Source organism: Nicotiana tabacum, chromosome 12 (assembly GCF_000715075.1).
Source record: "Nicotiana tabacum cultivar K326 chromosome 12, ASM71507v2, whole genome shotgun sequence".
Classification (NCBI taxonomy): Eukaryota; Viridiplantae; Streptophyta; class Magnoliopsida; order Solanales; family Solanaceae; genus Nicotiana; species Nicotiana tabacum.
In genome coordinates, this window is record NC_134091.1 from 118531050 (window position 1) to 118549594 (window position 18545).

The following is an 18545-nucleotide window of genomic DNA, read 5'->3' on the forward strand; positions in this document are numbered from 1 at the left end:
TAAAGGAGATATATTGGTTTAAATATTTAAAAATAGTGCAGATTTTTAAATACGAAGTCATTGGCAATTTCATAATTAATCTGAAAAATCTAGCAACCCAATTCTTAGTAAAATGACCATAAAATCCTCATACGATGTCAAAATTCGACGATTCTTTTTGCTACGAATCCGTAATTATGATACGGATCTAATGCTTCAACCAAAACAGAAATCGGAGCTCCTTTATTCAATGTGGTACCATTTATGCTTGAAGAAACGACGGTGAAACATAAGAAAAACGAGCGCAACACAACCTAATTCTATCCAAAACTCACCCGAACCCCTCGGGACATTGTACGAACATACCAACAAGTCTCATAACATAACACGGACTTATTCGAGGCCTCAAATCATGCATAACAATATTGAAACGATGAAACACACCTCAAATCAAACTTAATGAACTTTCGAACTTTGGACTTCCAAAAACCCGCGCCGAAACATATCAAATTAACTTCAAATGAACTCAAATTTTGCACACAAGTCCTAATACATCATACGGAGCTACTCGTATCCCCAAACTACCGAGCGAAGTGCAAATACTCAAAACGACCTTTCGGGTCGTTACAATTAGCTTTCTAGATGCTGGTGAGTTAGTAAACAAATGTAATTGCAAGTAAAGCCTTTAATTTTCTCGTAGCGAAGCGTATAATTAAGACGGATAATAGTATTGATTTATAATTGAAGGCCTTACATTCTATTATTTTTTAAAGTTTCTAAGGTACGTTCAATTATTTTTATTCTTGTAGTATGCATTAATTGTTTTTTATTTTCTATATATCTTGCATATACTAATAGAAACACAAGATTTTTATTTAGTTGAGTGACGTTTGTATAGTCTATTTGTTTTTTTAGTACATTTTTTTATCCAATTCAGCTAATTTAATTCAATATTGAGATCAAGTTATTTGATATATTTATTCAGAATAGATTATATCTTTACGAAATATAGTGTAACAGGTATCAAATTAGTAAGATACCACTAATGACTGAAGCTATGAATAAATTTAATTTTACTGCAGTCACTCATATTATAATTAAATTGAACTTTGAAGGACCAAAGCGGGTTGCACAGAGTATATTGTCAAGAGAATCTTTAGCAAGTTAAAGATGAAGTACAAAACAACAATATGAATTAATGTATGTAGTTCTATTGATATTTTATGTATTAAGTTATTTGTAGTTAAGTATCTCCTCTTTCTTTCACATTATATCTTGTATTTAGTTTTTTCAAGCATAGATTTATTTTGACTCTATTGCCTGCTGGAAGTACATATCTACCAAGGACTGAAAGTAATATAGTAGTCTTTATAATTTAATATTATTCGAGAGCATTTCCATAGTTAAGCTTGGAAGAAATTATCTCATTTAGTACAAAGAATTGATCAGACTTAATTCCCGAACAAGATTGGGATTTCATGAGTGAAGAGCATAGTAGAATGACTTCCTTTTGCTTATTTTTTTTGCCAATGTGACCTCTCTGCATGAATACTTCAATTATGCATCCTCACTAAGTTTTAAATGTCCTAATAAGTGATATATTTTTCAATTGTTAAAAGTCTAAGCGTTAATAATTTTACAAATTTAACTCCTGGAATTTGTTTGTTACATAAATATAATTTAGAGCACTATATTGAAATTTTGGCCGAACGTTTCACTACTATTCCCAATTATAAAGAAACAAATAAGACTCTAATTATGTTAAAAGAACACATCAGTTCTTTCAAAATAATTTCGAATATATTTATGATTTGCAATAATATAACTCAATGTCAATCTCAAAAGTTGAACATATTTTTTTGCTGAGACATGATTTCGCACATGAACAATTAGATATTGTACTCATTAGAAAAATATTAATGTCGATAACAAAATCTTTAATCTTGACAAAGCGGTCAAAGAGACAGAAGGGAATATACACCAAAAATATTATTTATAAATAGGTGTTAGGCGAGATACAACACAACATACTTGTATCTCATATAATAAAATATTTACATTTACACAATATAGGTAACATATTTTATGCGGTACACACGTGCAACACACGTACATTAAAACTAGTACAATTCAAAAGCACTTTTGAGCAATAATTAGTGTTTGACCAAGTTGTTAAAAAAAATTTTAAGTATATTTTTCTCAAAAGCTTTTTAAAAAAAATGCTTTGAGGGAGAAACTATTTTTTTTGCTTCTAAAAAATTGCTCGTGGTTCTACTTGAGTATTTTTTTTCCTTCTAAAAGTTTCCAAACACCTTAACTTTAGAAAAAAGCACTTTTAGCAATAATAAAAAAAAATACTTTTCAAGGAAGGAGTATCACTGATAATATATTGTTCACTCATGAACTATTCAAGGGCTATAATAGGAAGGAGATTTCAGCAAGGTGTGTGCTTAAGGTTGACCTTAGGAAGGCCTATGACATATTGGATTGGTATTTTCTAAAAAGACTTATGATTGAACTGGGATTCCCACATAAGTTTATTGAGTGGATAATGGAATGTATAACAACTGTCACTTATTCCTTAACACTGAATGAAGGTCTCACTAAGCCCTTCAAAGGCCAAAGAGGAATAAAGCAAGGTGACCCTATGTCACCTTACCTGTTTGTGCTTGCCATGAAATATTTACAGAGGGAATTTGATCAGTTGGCTTTGAACAAAGAGTTTCACTTCCATCCTAGATGCAAAAAGTTGGGAGTGATCCATGTGTGTTTTGCTGATGATCTGTTGATGTTTTGTAGGAAAGACCTCCCTTCTATTAGGTTGCTTCAACAGGCTTTTATGAAGTTCTCAAAGGCTGTAGGATTACAGGAAAAATGCAGACAAGAGCTCTATTTACCTTGCTGGCATTTCTGCAAATCTGAAGGAGGACATCTTGCAGGATTTGGGTTATAATGAGGGCACATTGCCATTCAAATATCTGGGTGTGCCACTAGCATCAACGAAGCTGTCAATTAACCAATGACGGCCACTGGTAGAAAAGATCACTGCAAGGATAAGTTGTTGGACATCAAAACTTTTATCATACTTGGGAAGATTGCAGCTCATAAAATCAGTGATCTTTGGTGTACAGTCATACTGGGCAAATATTTTTCTATTGCCAAAGAAGGTGTTGAATATGATTGAAGCCACATGCAGGACATTCCTATGGACAAGTAAAGCAGATATCTCTAGGAAAGAATTGGTGTCTTGGGAGAAGATATGCATGCCACAAGCAGCTGGAGGACTGAATGTTATATATTTGTATAACTGGAATAAAGCAACAATGAAAAAACACTTATGGGATATCACAAAGAAGAAGGATTTTCTTTCGATCAGGTGGATCCATGCTTACTACATCAAGAACCAGACTATCGATACTATGTCTATACATAAGAATGCAGCCTGGGTAGTGAGGAAAATCCTTGAGCTCAGGAAGCTTATCCTTTATCTACCTACCATGCAGCGTGACCTGACTTCAAGACTGAGGAAATTGCAGAGTACTGATGGAAGATTCAGCATCAAGAAGCTATAACAGATGCAAATCACTCAACTCCAAAAGGTAAAATGGAAGAGCCTAATCTTACAACCACATATACATCCTAGACACAAATTCAACTTATGGCTAGCTGTACAGGGTAGACTACCTACTGTTGAGAGGCGACAAAAAATCGGTATTCAAGTTCCTCAAGCTTGTGTATTTTGTGGCTAGATGAAGAACACCTTGAACACTTATTATTTGGTTGTGAATACACAAAGAATATCTAGAAAAGGCTTCTTAATTGGCTTGGTTATCCAAGACAGATAAATACATGGCAAGAAGAGGTGAAATAGGTGACAACCTGTGCTAGGAAAAAGAAGGGATTTGGGACAATTGTCTCAGTTGTCTTTGGCATGATGGTATATCTTATACGACGAGATAGGAACAAGATCAAATTTCAGAGTGGCAGTTCGTTTCCAGATAGAATGTGTAGAGATTGCAGTCCATATACACATCAGAGAAAACTCATATCTTAGTTGGCAGAAGCATTTGGAGGCATTGAACTGGACTCCTTAGACAATTTTAGCTTATATGTTCTGTCATTGTAATGTCTATTTGTCTATGGTGCAGATTGTATATGCATTAGGATGTTGTATAGGATATAGTTAAAATCAAAACCTTGTATAGGTTATAGTAGAGTAATTAGTTGTCGAGCATAGTAAAGGAACTGGTCAGCAGTTCCTGTATTGTATTGAACTTTTTTGGTTAAATAAAAAGAATGTTTATCCAAGAAAATATACTTTTGGCCAAAAAGAAGCTTGACCGAACAGGCTATAGGTTGTCATGCAGTGTCAAATTTTATATATATATATATATATATATATTAGATGATGAATCCTCTTACCTTCTTTGCGTGTTTATTTTTTTTATTTTTTGAATGCTCTATGTTGCGGAATATCATGGGTTAACTAGCACGCAATCACATATAAAGCAAATAGAGAAGAAAAATCAACACAAGAATTTAACGAGGTTCAGCTAAGCCTAATCCTTGGGGCAAAAGTAGAGAGAGTTTTTCACTATGAATGAGAAAAAAAGTACTGTACAATCTATAGAATCCTTAACTACAACCCCTATATATAGATCCCAAAAGGTCCCAAACATATATGAGAAAGGTTTCCCAATTTGACAAGGACTATAGGTTTTCCTTTCCCAATTCTATTAGGACAATGGGTTTTCCTAAACCTATAGGAAATATGGGTTTCCTAAAAATACAAGGAAATAATTCAAGCCACAAATAACAAATCTTCCCCTTGGCTTGAATTCTCTTCGTCAACAGGAACAACGTTTCTCCATCTTGCCCTCAGCCCTCGCAAGGGCTCTACCCATTGCCGCACACATCAACCAAGTCTAGGCAATGCCTAAACTTGTTAAGAGACTCAATCTCTTCAGCCATAGCACTAATCCGTCGATTGGTTTTGTACCCGAAATAGCTTCTGAATAGCTATAACACTCAAACGCATCAACGAACTCTGCAACTGCCAAAGCAAATCCCACAGGATTCGTATGTCCAAGAAGATTTCCATCAATTACATTTGCAAACCTTTGCGGTCGGTTGATCACTCTCTTCTCTCTGCCTGTTGCAGTGTTAAATGGTTGTTGTTGTGCAGGTGCATCAACATTATCATCTTGATCAATATTTTACACCTCTTTCACTTCCTCTACTCTAGAACAACTTGACTGAGCTAGTAGAGATTCAATTTCTAGCTCTATGCATTCACTGACACCATGAGTGTGTGGATGGAGATCTGTTGACCAAATAACAAGCTGTATTGAATGCTTCAGCCCAAAAATCCTTACTAACACATGAGTGTGAAAGCATGCTTCGTGCCCTATCACAAAGCGTTCTGTTCATACATTTTGCAACACTATTTTACTGTGGTGTTCCGACACAAGTGCGGTATCTTACTATGCCCTATCTGCTGCAAAAATTATCGAACTCAAAATTGCAACATTCTAACCCATTGTCAGTTTGAAGACGCTTAACTTTTATTTCCGTCTGCCTATTAACCATCATCTTCCATTTAACAAATTTTGGAAATGACGCATCTTTTTCTTTTTCCAGAAAATACACCCATACCATCCTTGAGTAATCATCAATCAAAGTCATAAAATATCTGGCACCACTCTTGGAGGGAACTCTGTTTGGATCCCACAAGTCTGAATGTATATAATCTAACTTGTCTCTGGTCTTATGCTCGGCCTTCTTGCTGAACTTTACCCTTGTCTACTTAACAAACACACAATGCTCACAAAAATTCAAAACTTGACTTTTGTACCCATTCAGCAAATTCTGCTTACTCAACAAAGACAATCCCTTATCACTCATATGACCAAGTCGCAAGTGCCATAACTGAGACTGATTTAGATCACTTTTCCTAGAAGCTACAACAGCTTCCCCTTTAACTACACTGGCCTGAAGATGATACAATTTAGAATGCAATTTACCTTTCATGAGTACCATGGAGCCTTTACACACTTTAAGTATTCTATTCTCGGAGTGAAATTTATACCTTTGATCATCCAAAGTCGAAAGAGAAATCAAAATTCTCTTTATCCGAGGAACATGCCAACACTCTTTAATGACCCAACTTGTCGTTTTAAGAATTTACACCCCGTTCAGTGACTTAAGGTCTCGAACAGCTTCGTAATATGTATTATGACCCGCGAGTGTGGCCGAGATTCAAAATTTAATTAAAAGAACAATTCTCATTTTTGAAGCTTAAATAAAAAAAATTGACCGGAGATTTGACTTATGTGTAAACGACCTCGAATTCGAATTTTGATGATGTCAATAGCTCCATGTTTTTATATGATAATTTGATGTGATTGTTACTTGAAATATTTATGAAATTTCGTGAGTATTGTTGGTTTAGTATTTCTTGGAAATTATTCCAATATAAATTTTCTTATGCAAATAATTAATTTAAGCGAGCTTAGGAATAAGTGTTAATATAATTATCTAAATTTACGTTAATGAAGGTTTTGCTTTATGCTGAGTAATTTCTATCTCTATTGATTGTTTTTGGGTGTTATATACATTGTGTGGAGCTTTGGGCTATTTGTTGTGAAATTAATTGATTTTTTTATATCTTTGGAATTTGGTTGTGGCCATTGGGCAAATTGTGATATGAATTGATTTTATTATGTTGCCGTGTTAATTTTCCGTGTAAATTATTGTATTGTGTGAGTTATTATTTTGGGGAGATAACGGTGGAATTTCACCGTTGATATTATGTGGGTATAAAGGTGGCATTTCACTGTTGTTGTGTTTGTTAGAATATTGTCTGGGCGGAGCGATAAGGGTGGCTATAGGAGTGATAAGGGTGGCAATAGGAGCGATAAGGGTGGCTATTGTCAGGGACGATATGTGATGATGTGGGGTTGTGGTGTTGATAATTTTCATGTGATGTTGTGATTTTCTTGTGTTTACTTTTATACCTTGTGCAATTTGTCTTGTTGTTGGTAAATTGATAACAATCTGATTTATGTTGAAATTGAGAGCCTGTGGCTATTGCCAGGCGGATTATAAAATGAAATGTGGGCACGAGGTGCCGTGAGTAAATAATGAGGATATTTGGCATGTGAATTGTCCGTACAGTTGTGATATAAAATATGGGCACGAGGTGTTGTGATGAAATGATGATGATAATTTGCACGTGAATTGTCCGTGCAGTTGTGATATGATATAATTATGGGCACGAGATGCCGTAAAAATATGAAAATGGGCTGAGACCCGTGTTTACAAAAAATATGAAAATGGGCTGAGACCCGTATTTTTTATGATTATGAAATGAGGTGTCACATGGTGACTTTTTAATTGAAAGAATTATATTCAAAATATTTATTTGGAAGGATTTTTATTCAAAAAGAATTATATGAAAGAATTGTATTTGAAAGATAATTATTTGAGGAAATTATATTTGAAAAGATTTATTGAAAGAATTATATTTGAAAAATAATTATTTGAGAAAACTACATTTGAAAGAGAGTTATTTGAAAGAATTTTATGTGAAGGATATTTATTTGAAAAACTTGAATTAATTGGGCGCACATATATTATTAATTATTGAGTGATGTTTATGGTATTCTTGTTATCTTGTTGCGCATACCACTGATTGTTTTATCCTGCCCTTATTGCTATCTGTTTCCTAGTATTTTGTATATTATATTGCACAGGTTATTAGACTAGTGAGTGTCTTGACCGTACCTCGTCTCTACTCCATTGAGGTTAGTCTTGATACTTAATGGGTACCGGCCGTGGCATACTCATATTACACTTCTGCACATTTTTGTGCAGAGGCAGGTATTGAAGATAACGTACTTGAGCAGAGTTAAAGCGCGATCGTAAGGATTCAAGGTAGAGTTTCTTGGTCTTCGCAGTCCCTTGGAGTCTTTTCATTTCATTGTACTGTTAACTTGTAATCAAACAATATTGTATATTCGGTCCTCGTGATCATTCTACGTATTCAGTTAGAGTTCGTGACTCAGTACTACCAATCTTGGGAGGTTGTATATTGTAATTATTTTCGTTGTTAGTTTCAAAAACAAAAATGACTTAAAAATGTAATGGAAATCGGCTTACCTAGTCTTAGATACTAGGTGCCATCACGACTACTGTGGTGGGATTTTGGGTCATGACATACTCAATGTTACTGATAATTCCATAGAAAAATCTCAATTTGATGTTACCAATCCCCTCTACTAGTAATGGATTATCATCTCCCATGTAGACAGTCCCACTCATTTGCTTGTAAATTGCAAATCAATTCTTGTGTGGACACATGTGGAAAGTAGCACCACAATCAAGAACCCAAGAATTCTGCCCATGACTAGAACTCACAGCACAGACTTCCCCTACATAGTCACTATCATCAGAATTATTGCCAGTGTCAACAATATTTGCCGAATTATCTATTTTCTGCTTCCCTCTTTTCTTCTTCAGCTTAGGACGATCTCTCTTGTAGTGACCTTGCTCCCCGCACTCATAACAATTTTGCTTCCTTGCTCTAGACTTTGATCTATCGGTTGACTTTTTTTTGTTAAAGTCTTTTGTGGTGTTTTTCCTCTACTCACAAGATCCTGCCTCTCAATCCTGTTGTCTAGAAAGCTCTTTTTCAACTCTTTAGATTTTAGTGCATTACTAACATCTTCTAGTGAAATGTTGTCTTTCCCATATAGCAGTGTATCAGGTAATGACCCGGCCGGTTGTTTTGAGAGTAATAGCCTCGATCCCCTGTTTACTTCTTCCCTCGTATCTTTTTCTGCTTATATGACTTTCCGGGAGGTTTTGTTTGTGGGTTCGGAGTGATTTGGGACACTTAGTCCCTAAAAAGGAAGCTTAAGTTCTAGGATTTTGACCGTAGTTGGAACTGTGTGAAGACAACTCTGGAATGGAGTTTTATCAGTTTCGTTAGCTCTGTTGGGTGGTTTTGGTCTTAGGAGCGTGTTCGAATTGTGTTTTGGAGGTCTATAGATGAATTAGGGGTGAAATGACCAAAGTTGAACTTTTGGGAAGTTTGATCGGAAGTGGACTTTTTGATATCGGGGTCGGATTCAGATTCCGAAACTTGGAGTAGGCCCGCAATGTCAATTATGACTTGCGTGCATAATTTGAGGTCTATCAGACATGTTTTAATAGGTTTCGGCATCTGTTGTAGAATTTTGAAATTTCAAAGCTCATTAAGTTTGAATTGGAGGGTGATTCGTGTTTTTAGCGTTGTTTTATGTGAATTGAGGTCTCGACTAAGTTCGTATAGTGTTTTAGGACTTGTTGGTATGTTTGGTTGAGGTCCCGGGGGCCTCGGGTTGATTCCGGGTGGTTAACGGACTTGGAGTTTGATTTGAGGGACTGTTGAAGTTTGGACTCAGCTGGTGTGATCGAACCAGCTAGGATTTTGGCTATAGGTGCGATGCCGCAGATGCGGCAGAAAGACCGCAGGTGCGGAAGTGAGGAGGATCAGCAGAGTCTGCAGGTGCGATGTTTCTCCCGCACATGTGATAGCGCAAATGCGGATAAGAGGTCGCAAGATCGGAGGCAGCTAGGAGTAAGTGGTTTGCACAGAAGATCTCATTTTTTCGCACAAGCAGGCGCGCAGGTGTGAGCCCAGGCTTCGCAGGTATGGAAATGCTAGGGCAGAACATATTTAAGCGAGGTTCCGAGATTTTTGGCCATTTTCATCATTTTGAACTCAGACTTTGGAGGTTTTTGAGAGGGTTTTTGAAGAGATTACTGAGGTAAGCTTCTTGTATTAATATTTCTTCAATAATGATGTTTCCCCTGCTGATATTCCACCTAGTTGGTGTGTTTTTTAGGTGAAATTTTGGGGTTTGAGGCTAGGAATTTGGAGAGTGAAGTTTGGGGATTTGAAGGGCCATTTGGTGTCGGATTTTAGTAAATTTGATATGGTTAGACCCGTGAGTGAATGGGTGTTCATACTTTTGTGACTTTTACCCGATTCCGAAATGTGGGCCCGAGGAGGCTTTCAAGGCGATTTTTTAATTTCTTGTGAAAGTCTTGATTTCATTAATTAGCTTAGTCTATTATAGTTATATTTATGATATGTAGTTATGTTTGCCTAGATTTGGGCCATTCGAAGTAGGATAATCGAGGAAAAGGCATTCTTACGGATTGGTTTGAGCTTGGTTCGAGGTAAGTGGCTTGCCTAACCTTGTGTGGGAGAAATCCCTTTAGGATTTGGTACTGTTGTGATATGTGAGCGTCATGTACGTGAGGTGACAAGTGCGTACACGGGCTATTTATTGTAAAACCTGATTTTTACAGAGAAGTAACCTGTTTACATCTTAATTGAGTTATACCCCCATGTGTAGTTATCTTTTTTAGCCTAATATCGCATGTCTATGTGCTTTAACTGCTTATTTAAACTCTATGAAGCATGCCTAGTTGATTTCTTGTTTTTCCTTGATCTTTATCAGTCTTAACTGTAGAATTCTTGCTGTTAACTATTGTATTTATTGGTTTGAGCTGTGTTTTTACTTTTGAGACTACGAGGCGGTTCCTTGGGAGTTCTCCCTGCACATTTACTTTTGAGACTACGAGGCGGTACCTCGGGAGTTCTCCCTGTATATTTACTTTTGAGACTACGGGGCAGTACCGCGGAGGTTCTCCCTGCACATTTATTTTTGAGACTACGAGGCGGTACCTCGGGAAATCTCTTTGCGTATTTACTTTGGGACTACGAGATGGCATCTCGGGAGATCCCCTGAAGTTTGTCCCTGTGTACTGTACTACTATTTTTGCTGTGTTTTCCTTCTGTTACATTCCGGTCTCTTATTATACTGTACATTCTCCTGCTTTGTTTATTATATACCAATGGGCCTGGCTGACGTTGTCACTACTCGACTGAGGTTAGGCTTGGCACTTACTGGGTACCGTTGTGGTGTACTCATGCTACTCTTCTGCACATGTTTTGTGTGTAGATCCATCTGCTCATTGATGTCGCCCAAATTCACACCACAGTTTTGGGTTGTGAAGTGGTCGATTGCAATTATAATTACCCAACTGGGAGTCAAGATCGATTCCTCAGGGAGCGTAGATGGGATTAGGTATATACGCTGACTAAGCGTACAACGTGTCTAAAATGCAGTTCCACATACTTTGTTGTTTTAGTCTACTTCTAAATTAAGCTACTTTTTGCAAATGTAAAGCTATAGGATGATATTTTTGGTGTTATTTTTCAAGTTTGTAAAAGATCCAGGGCTGTGACTTCCACCTAGGTGTTTGCCTAACGGGTTGTGGGATTTGGAGAGGGTTTCGTTGGTCGGGGTGTAAGCAATCAACACTTAATTACCCACTCAATACCTCTCGGTAATAGGGTGGTTTTGCCCAATTTAGTTTTCTCAAGTCCAAATGGGTATTTCATAGAACAGTTAATAGATGCTCAAGTCGGGTTTTACTATCTCTAGATTCAACCCTTTAATTGGGACTATCAATTTCTTAAGTTCATCCCAATTTCTTGTTAGCCAAATTTTTCTAGACTCAATCTCTCTTTCTCAAGTAGAGACTAAGTCAAATAGGCTTGAATCAATGTTTGCAACCATTAATTCTACAATTAGAGCAACAACTAGGCTAAATATTGCACACCCAAGTATAAACAAGCCCTAAATCAAACACCCATTAGGTACCCACACTAGGGTTGGGTCACAAACCTAGCTAGAAATTTAGCTACTCCTAAAATAGAAAATAAAAATGGCTCCCAACTTTCAGATGTTCAAACTTAACAATTTGTCAAAAAAGACTATTTATACACAACTGAAATTTTCAGAAAAAATTGCCCTTTCGGAGGTTCTGCGGCAGCATAACTCTGTGTGCAGTCCGCACTTTGATGCAAATCTTGACAGGAGGGATTTCTGCAGCCGCACAATTCTGAATCGCGGCCGCACTTCTTAAATTCTGCAGACCGCACATTCCTGAGTGCGGCCGCACTTTTGAGTTCTGCGGCCACACAATTATAGTGCGGTCCGCACTACTTGATGGACTCAAACTTGGACTCTTTGATCTTCATCTTCTGCAGCCGCACTTCTCAAAGCTGCTATGATAGAAATCCTTCATGATCTGCGGCCGCAGACAAAATTCTGCGGTCCGCACTTTGGCCTTTTTGCCTGGATTTTGTCCTTGTCCAAAAATACCCCTTCTTGAGTTGAATTTCATCACTTTGGCTCATTTTTCAATACTCCTGCAAGAAAGTATATTTCATAAGTTTTTGGGAATACCTTTAAACAATTTTGAGCTAAAACGAAAGTAAAAAGGGCGCACATAAGTAGTCAAAATCCTTACTTATTAACTCCCCCAAACTTAAGCTTTTGCTTGTCTTCAAGCAAATAAGGTAATTTCCTCCTCCACAAGAAAAGAGTTATTTCAGCTAGCCTAAGGTGAATCAAACACAGATCAATTGGGACCAATAACTACCCACACACTCATGAATTATTAACAAGGCTCTGTTTTGGGTTAAAGCACGAATAGCTCTAATATGACACTTAAGCATCAAGAGTTGACTTTACTCATCAACGAAGTTCGCACTTTTATGTAGGTAACTGTGGATCCCAAACTCCTCCTCTTATACTCTTTGTTAGCTCATCTCACTTAAGAATGTAGCACTCAAATCAATGACTTGTGAAAAGTTCGCTCATCACTCTCAAAATAATGTCACAAGTACGGCTCTACTTATCATATACTTGCCCCTCATATCCTCTACTAACGCAGGAACCTGTGGTGCTGTTGGGGTAGAAAACTGTGCTGCAATAGCACTGGATATGTCAGACAGCTTTGCAATGGCTGTTTGCATCTAGTTATTGAGACTCACCTATGTCTGGGAGATTCGCAACGCAGTGAGTGGATATATGGAGCTGGCAGGTACTAATACTGATGCTAATGGTCTAGAAGATGGAGGTAGTGACATGTTAGTGTCTCAGTGGAAGAACCGGCTGTTGTGGAAGGCATGGAAGCTGTAGAAGGCATAGCCGCTAAATCTGTAACCACCAACGTTGGCTCATCAGACTGGCCTATGGTAGCAGTTGACTTACCCTTGAGCGTCTGGTTTCCGGGGTCCTTCAAAGAATACCAGGAGAAGGGATTCTTAGCCCGCACCTTTGTATCAAAACTCCTTGGCTCCACCTTGGCATCCGTGAGATACTCTATGAGGGTGTTGGGGTACGAGTAGGAGCTCTCACCCTTTCTGACAACTACTAACATGTTGGCTGACATGATGGCACCCACATTGATTGGGTACCCTACCATGATAGATGCTACCAAAATTGCCCTAGGGATTGGAAGATTGTTCTAATTTTGGCTCGGGTCTATACGGCTGCACATAAATGTTTGCCACCCTTTTCCTTCAAAGTTGACGGTATCCCGTGCAATGGGAACCCCCCGCTGTGATCCACGGTAGTGGTGGTCCTGGAGTTGCCAAGATCTCTGCTAGCCAAGGGTGAGCTGCATCACCCATCAAAAACTTCTCCAAGTACTGGACTGGCTCCACCTCCTCGAACCCCAAGTAAGTATTCAGAGTGCTTTGATCAAATATGACCTTCAAGTTCCTCACCTTGGTCACTTTGGTACCTTTCTTGATGTGTGCCACATTGGCATAGAATTCCCGTACCAAATGCTCCTCAGCATCCATAACATTCTAGGTGAACCACATCCACCCCTTTTGCTCCCTGAACTGCTTAAGCACATTTGGATTGAATTTATCTAAATCCTTCAATAAAAACTGTCGCTCAAGTGTGAGCGATCTCTGGGGCCACCATTCTTTGAACTTGGTGAACGTTGTCAAGCTCACAAACCTGTATTCCCATATCTCCTTCTTTTTCGACCTCTCTAGGCCGCCCACTCTAGTGTCACCTCCTCTATTATCATCAGGAACATCATCATCATCGTCCATTGCAGCTGGTGCAGGGGGAGTATGTGTAGAGGAGTGCTCTGAACCCTGAGAAGAACTTGCTGAGGTGGAGGGTTCGTTGCGGAGTTGGTATCTCCTAGGGAATTGTGATGGTTGGGATTGGGCCTCAGGTTTTTCCTCAACTGAGTGGCCCTTGGAGGCTTCCCTAGACAGGATATAAGAGATTGATTATGAGGGCTCAGTGGCCCTACCTCTCCTCATGGTTTGCTTCTTGGCTATTGCTTTCTTCTGCATTGCCGGAGGTTGAGTACCCTTGCCTCGGCCACGGGAAGGTTCACCCTTCCCTTTAGAAGTATCACCTCTACCTCTTGATCAAACCATCGTCTGCAATACAAAGCAACACGAGTAGTTAAAGTCTAGAAGCAATGTGTTAAATGTTTCAGGTAAAACAATGTGCAAATGTGAAAGTGCGGTCCGCATAATCTTGAGTGCGGCTGCAGATTGCCTTATGCAGACTGCACAATTTTAAAATACGGTCGCACAATCTGAAGTGCAGAACGCACAATTTTGCGTGCGACTGCACAAGACCAGGCCCAAAACTACTGGTTCTCTGAAGCTTGAACCTGCGGTCGCACACATATTTTTGTCGACCGCACAATTTTGAATGCGGTCTGCACATTGAACGCATACTTTTTTTCCCTAACTCAGGATCTGCGGACCGCACAATTCAAAATTATATGGCACTGTACTTAGGTTTTTCAATGTTTTTGCACAATTTAGACATGGTATTGGCAAACTAAACATGATACATGATTTACCCAGCCCCCAATGAGTGCATATGAAATTACCCACACAATGTTAAGCACACATGATGAACATTTGACATTTTAGGCCTAAAAATAACTATACTACTTAAAAACAAACACTAAGAAAACTTGAAAAATCTAAACATAAATTGAACATACCAGTGGTGAAGGATGCAAGGTAGAATTTAGGCTGATGCAATGAGTGTGGAGTGTGAAACAATTTTTTGTGCACTGTACTTGCTTTGGTTTCAATAGTTCAGAGTGCGTAAAGTTTTAAACAGTGCTATGAGGGCCTATTTATAGGTTGACCAAATTAGGTCAAAAATGAAGTTGGGTGCGGCCACACATTTTTGTGTGCGGTCTGCACTCTTTACCTGAGCCCTACTGAAGATTTGCGGTCCGCACAAAATTGAGTGCGGACGCTGATATTTTTGCGGACCGTATAATTTCAAGTGCGGTCGCAGAATGGCTATTTCTCTGTAATTCAAAACTTCAAAGAGTTGTATTTTTGGGTCTCCAGTTGTGCAGCACAAAGAATTGTGCGGCCGCAGACTCCTCTCTACTGTGGCATTAAATATTGTGCGGTCCGCACTTTTTCAACACTTGGTCATTTTTTCGAGCACAGTTCCTGCAAGACACACTCATTCTTGCAATTCACTTCAAAACCAGTAGCATAAAACAAAGCCTATCTAAAAAAAAAGAAGAAAAAGTAAAATAAAAAGAAACATGGGTTGCCTTCCAAGAAGCGCCTGATTTAACGTCGTGTTACGACGCAGATTACCATCAATCACTTGAAATGAATTACTGCCACGACTTGGCCATCATCAACTTTTCCAAGATAATGCTTTACCCGGTGACCATTGACTATAAACACTTCATCATTTTTATTCTTCAAATCTAATGCACCAAAGGGTGTCACATTCACAACCTCAAATATACCATTCCACTTAGACTTCAATTTTCCCAGAAACATCCGTAACCAAGAATTGAACAATAACACAAGATCACCTTCTTTGAACTCCTTGTTCCTGATGTACTTGTTATGGAGGTACTTCATCTTCTCCTTATATAAGGAAGAACTTGTATATGCATGGTACCGGAATTCATCAAGCTCATTCAATTGTGCCACCGTAAAGTTGGCGGCGACATCCCATTCAAGATTAAGCTTCTTCAATGTCCACATAGCTTTGTGCTCAAGTTTCACCGGAAGGTGACAAGATTTCCCAAACACTAACCGGTATGGATACATACCAATCGGTGTTTTGTAAGCCATCCTATAATCCCAAAGAGCATGATCAAGTTTTTTCGACCAATCCGTCTGGTTGGCATTCACTGTCTTTGGCAAAATACTCTTGATCTCCCGGTTGGAGACTTCCACTTTCCCGCTTGATTGAGGGTGATAGGGGGTCGAGACTTTGTGAGTGACACCAAACTTGGTGAGTAAGGTATCAAAAGTTTTGTTGCAAAAGTGCGATCCCCCATCACTTATAATGGCCCTTGGAGTACCAAATCTTGTGAAGATGTTCTTTTTCAAAAATGCCACCACACTTCGAGCTTTGTTGGGTAAAGCCACATCTTCAACCCATTTTGACATATAGTCCGCAGCTACCAAAATGTAAGTGTTCCCACTAGATCTTATGAACGACCCCATGAAATCAATGCTCCACACATCAAAAATGTCAATTTCAAAGATGGTGGTGAGGGGCATCTCATTTTTCTTAGAAATCCCACCGGCCCTTTGACATTCATCACAATGCTTGACTAGATCACTAGCGTCTTTGTAGAGAGTAGGCCAATAGAATCTACAACTCAACACTTTTATCACTGTTCTAGCTCCACCATGGTGACCACGATATGGTGAAGAGTGGAAAGCCTAAAGAATTTTCACTTGTTCTTCCTCCGGTACACATCGTAGAATCACACCATCGGTACAAATCCGGAAGAGATACGGTTCATCCCAATAATAGTCAAGGCAATCCCGTTTTGAGCTTCTTCCTTTGGTTTGAAGAGAACTCATTCAGTACAATACCACTCACAAGATAATTTTCTAAGTCGGCAAACCATGGCATCCCGGTCATTGAAATGGCTAGAAGTTGCTTGTCGGGAAAGGAATCATTTATCTCAAGGCCTTCATGTGGCCTCCCTTCCTCCTCCAAGCGAGACAAGTGGTCCGCCACTTAGTTTTCACTGCCTTTGTGGTCTTGAATTTCTAGATAAAATTCTAGCAATAAAAGCACCCACTGCATTAACCTCTCCTTTTAATCCTTTTTGCTCATTAAGTACCGAAGCGCCACATGATCGGTGTGGACAATCACTTTTGTACCCATCAAGTACGGGCAGAACTTCTCCATAGCAAAGACAATAGCAAGTATCTCTTTATCGGTCACCGTGTAGTTGGCTTTCGCATCGTTCATGGTCTTACTAGCATAGTAGACTGGATGGAAGATTTTGTTGATACGTTTTCCCAAAACTGCTCCGACCGCCACATCACTTGAGTCACACATGAGCTAGAAAGGCAAGCTCCAATCTGGTGCGGTGATAATAGGAGTAGTAGTCAATTTGAACTTGAGCGATTCGAATGCCTTCATGCAATCCTCGTTGAAATGGAACTTGGCATCCTTCTCCAAAAGTTTATACAAGGGGTTCACCACTTTGGAAAAATTCGTGATGAAACGGCGATAGAACCCCGCATGACCCAAGAAGCCCCTCACTCCCTTCACGGATGTAGGGGTGGGATTTTAGAAATCACCTCTATTTTGGCCTTGTCGACCTCAGTACCAAACTTTGAAATTTTGTGACCGAGGACAATGCCTTCCTCAACCATGAAGTGACATTTCTCCCAATTCAATACCAAGTTTGTCTCCTCACATCTTGCCAAGACCTTATTCAAAATTTTCAAGCAATCATCAAAAGAATTCTCGACCATGGAAAAGTCATCCATGAAGACCTCAAGAAAATCCTCCACCATGTCGGTGAAGATAGCCATCATACACCGTCAAAAAGTCTCCGGTGCATTGCATAACCCAAATGGCATCCGCGAGAATGCGAAGTACCATAGGGACATGTGAAAGTAGTCTTCTCTTGGTCCTCCGGAGCAATAAGAATTTGATTGTAGCCGAAATATCCATCAAGGAAGCAATATAAATAACGACAGAACAACCTATCAATCATTTGATCAAGGAATGGAAGTGGGAAATGATCTTTCCGTCTGGCTTTGTTGAGCTTGCGATAGTCCATACACACTCTCCAACCGGTCACCGTTCTTGTAAGAATCAACTCGTTCTTGTCATTGGTGACCACAGTCATGCCCCATTTCTTTGGGACACATTGCAACGAAGAGGTCCACGAGCTATCAGAAATGGGGTAAACAACCCCGGCATCCAACCATTTTATGATCTCCTTCTTCACCACCTATTATATTGCTTCATGTAATCTTCTTTGATGTTCAATGGAGGGTTTGTCATCCTCCTCTAAAATATTCTTGTGCATGCAAAAGGAGGAGCTTATACCCCGAATGTCCGCCAATGTCCATCTGATAGCTTTCTTCCTCTTTTGTAGCACCATCAAAGTAGAGTCTACCTATACGTTAGTCAAACAAGAGGATAGAATAACTGATAAAGTATAACACGGGCCAAGGACTTCATACCTGAGATATGGAGGCAATGGCTTTAACTCCAAAGTGGGAGGCTCCTCGATTGAGGGCTTTGTTGGAGGAGTCTTCCGGTTTTCAAGATCTAAGGACAATTTGCGGGGTTCATAAGTGTACGACCCTATTCCTTGCAATGCATTCACACATTCCACATAGCCATCCTTCTCATCATCATCAT

The 18545-nt window shown here is 38.9% G+C and overlaps 1 protein-coding gene across 1 annotated transcript; it reads left to right on the top strand.

The window, feature by feature from the left end:
* The first annotated feature begins 2530 nt into the window (after positions 1–2530).
* LOC107831498 (uncharacterized) lies at positions 2531–3551 on the top strand. The gene is made up of 2 exons (XM_075227517.1): positions 2531–2925; positions 3074–3551. The coding sequence occupies exons 1-2, from the start codon at positions 2531–2533 to the stop codon at positions 3549–3551; spliced, it is 873 nt and encodes a 290-aa protein (XP_075083618.1).
* The last annotated feature ends 14994 nt before the right edge of the window (positions 3552–18545 follow it).

What these genes read in the sequence shown, in the direction of transcription:
- LOC107831498 (XM_075227517.1), top strand. Translation starts at nt 2,531, where the DNA reads ATGGAATGTATAACAACTGTCACTTATTCCTTAACACTGAATGAAGGT. An exon ending in GGACATCTTGCAGGATTTGG is followed by an intron (nt 2,926 to 3,073) that starts GTTATAATGAGG and finishes ATACTTGGGAAG; the next exon opens with ATTGCAGCTCATAAAATCAG.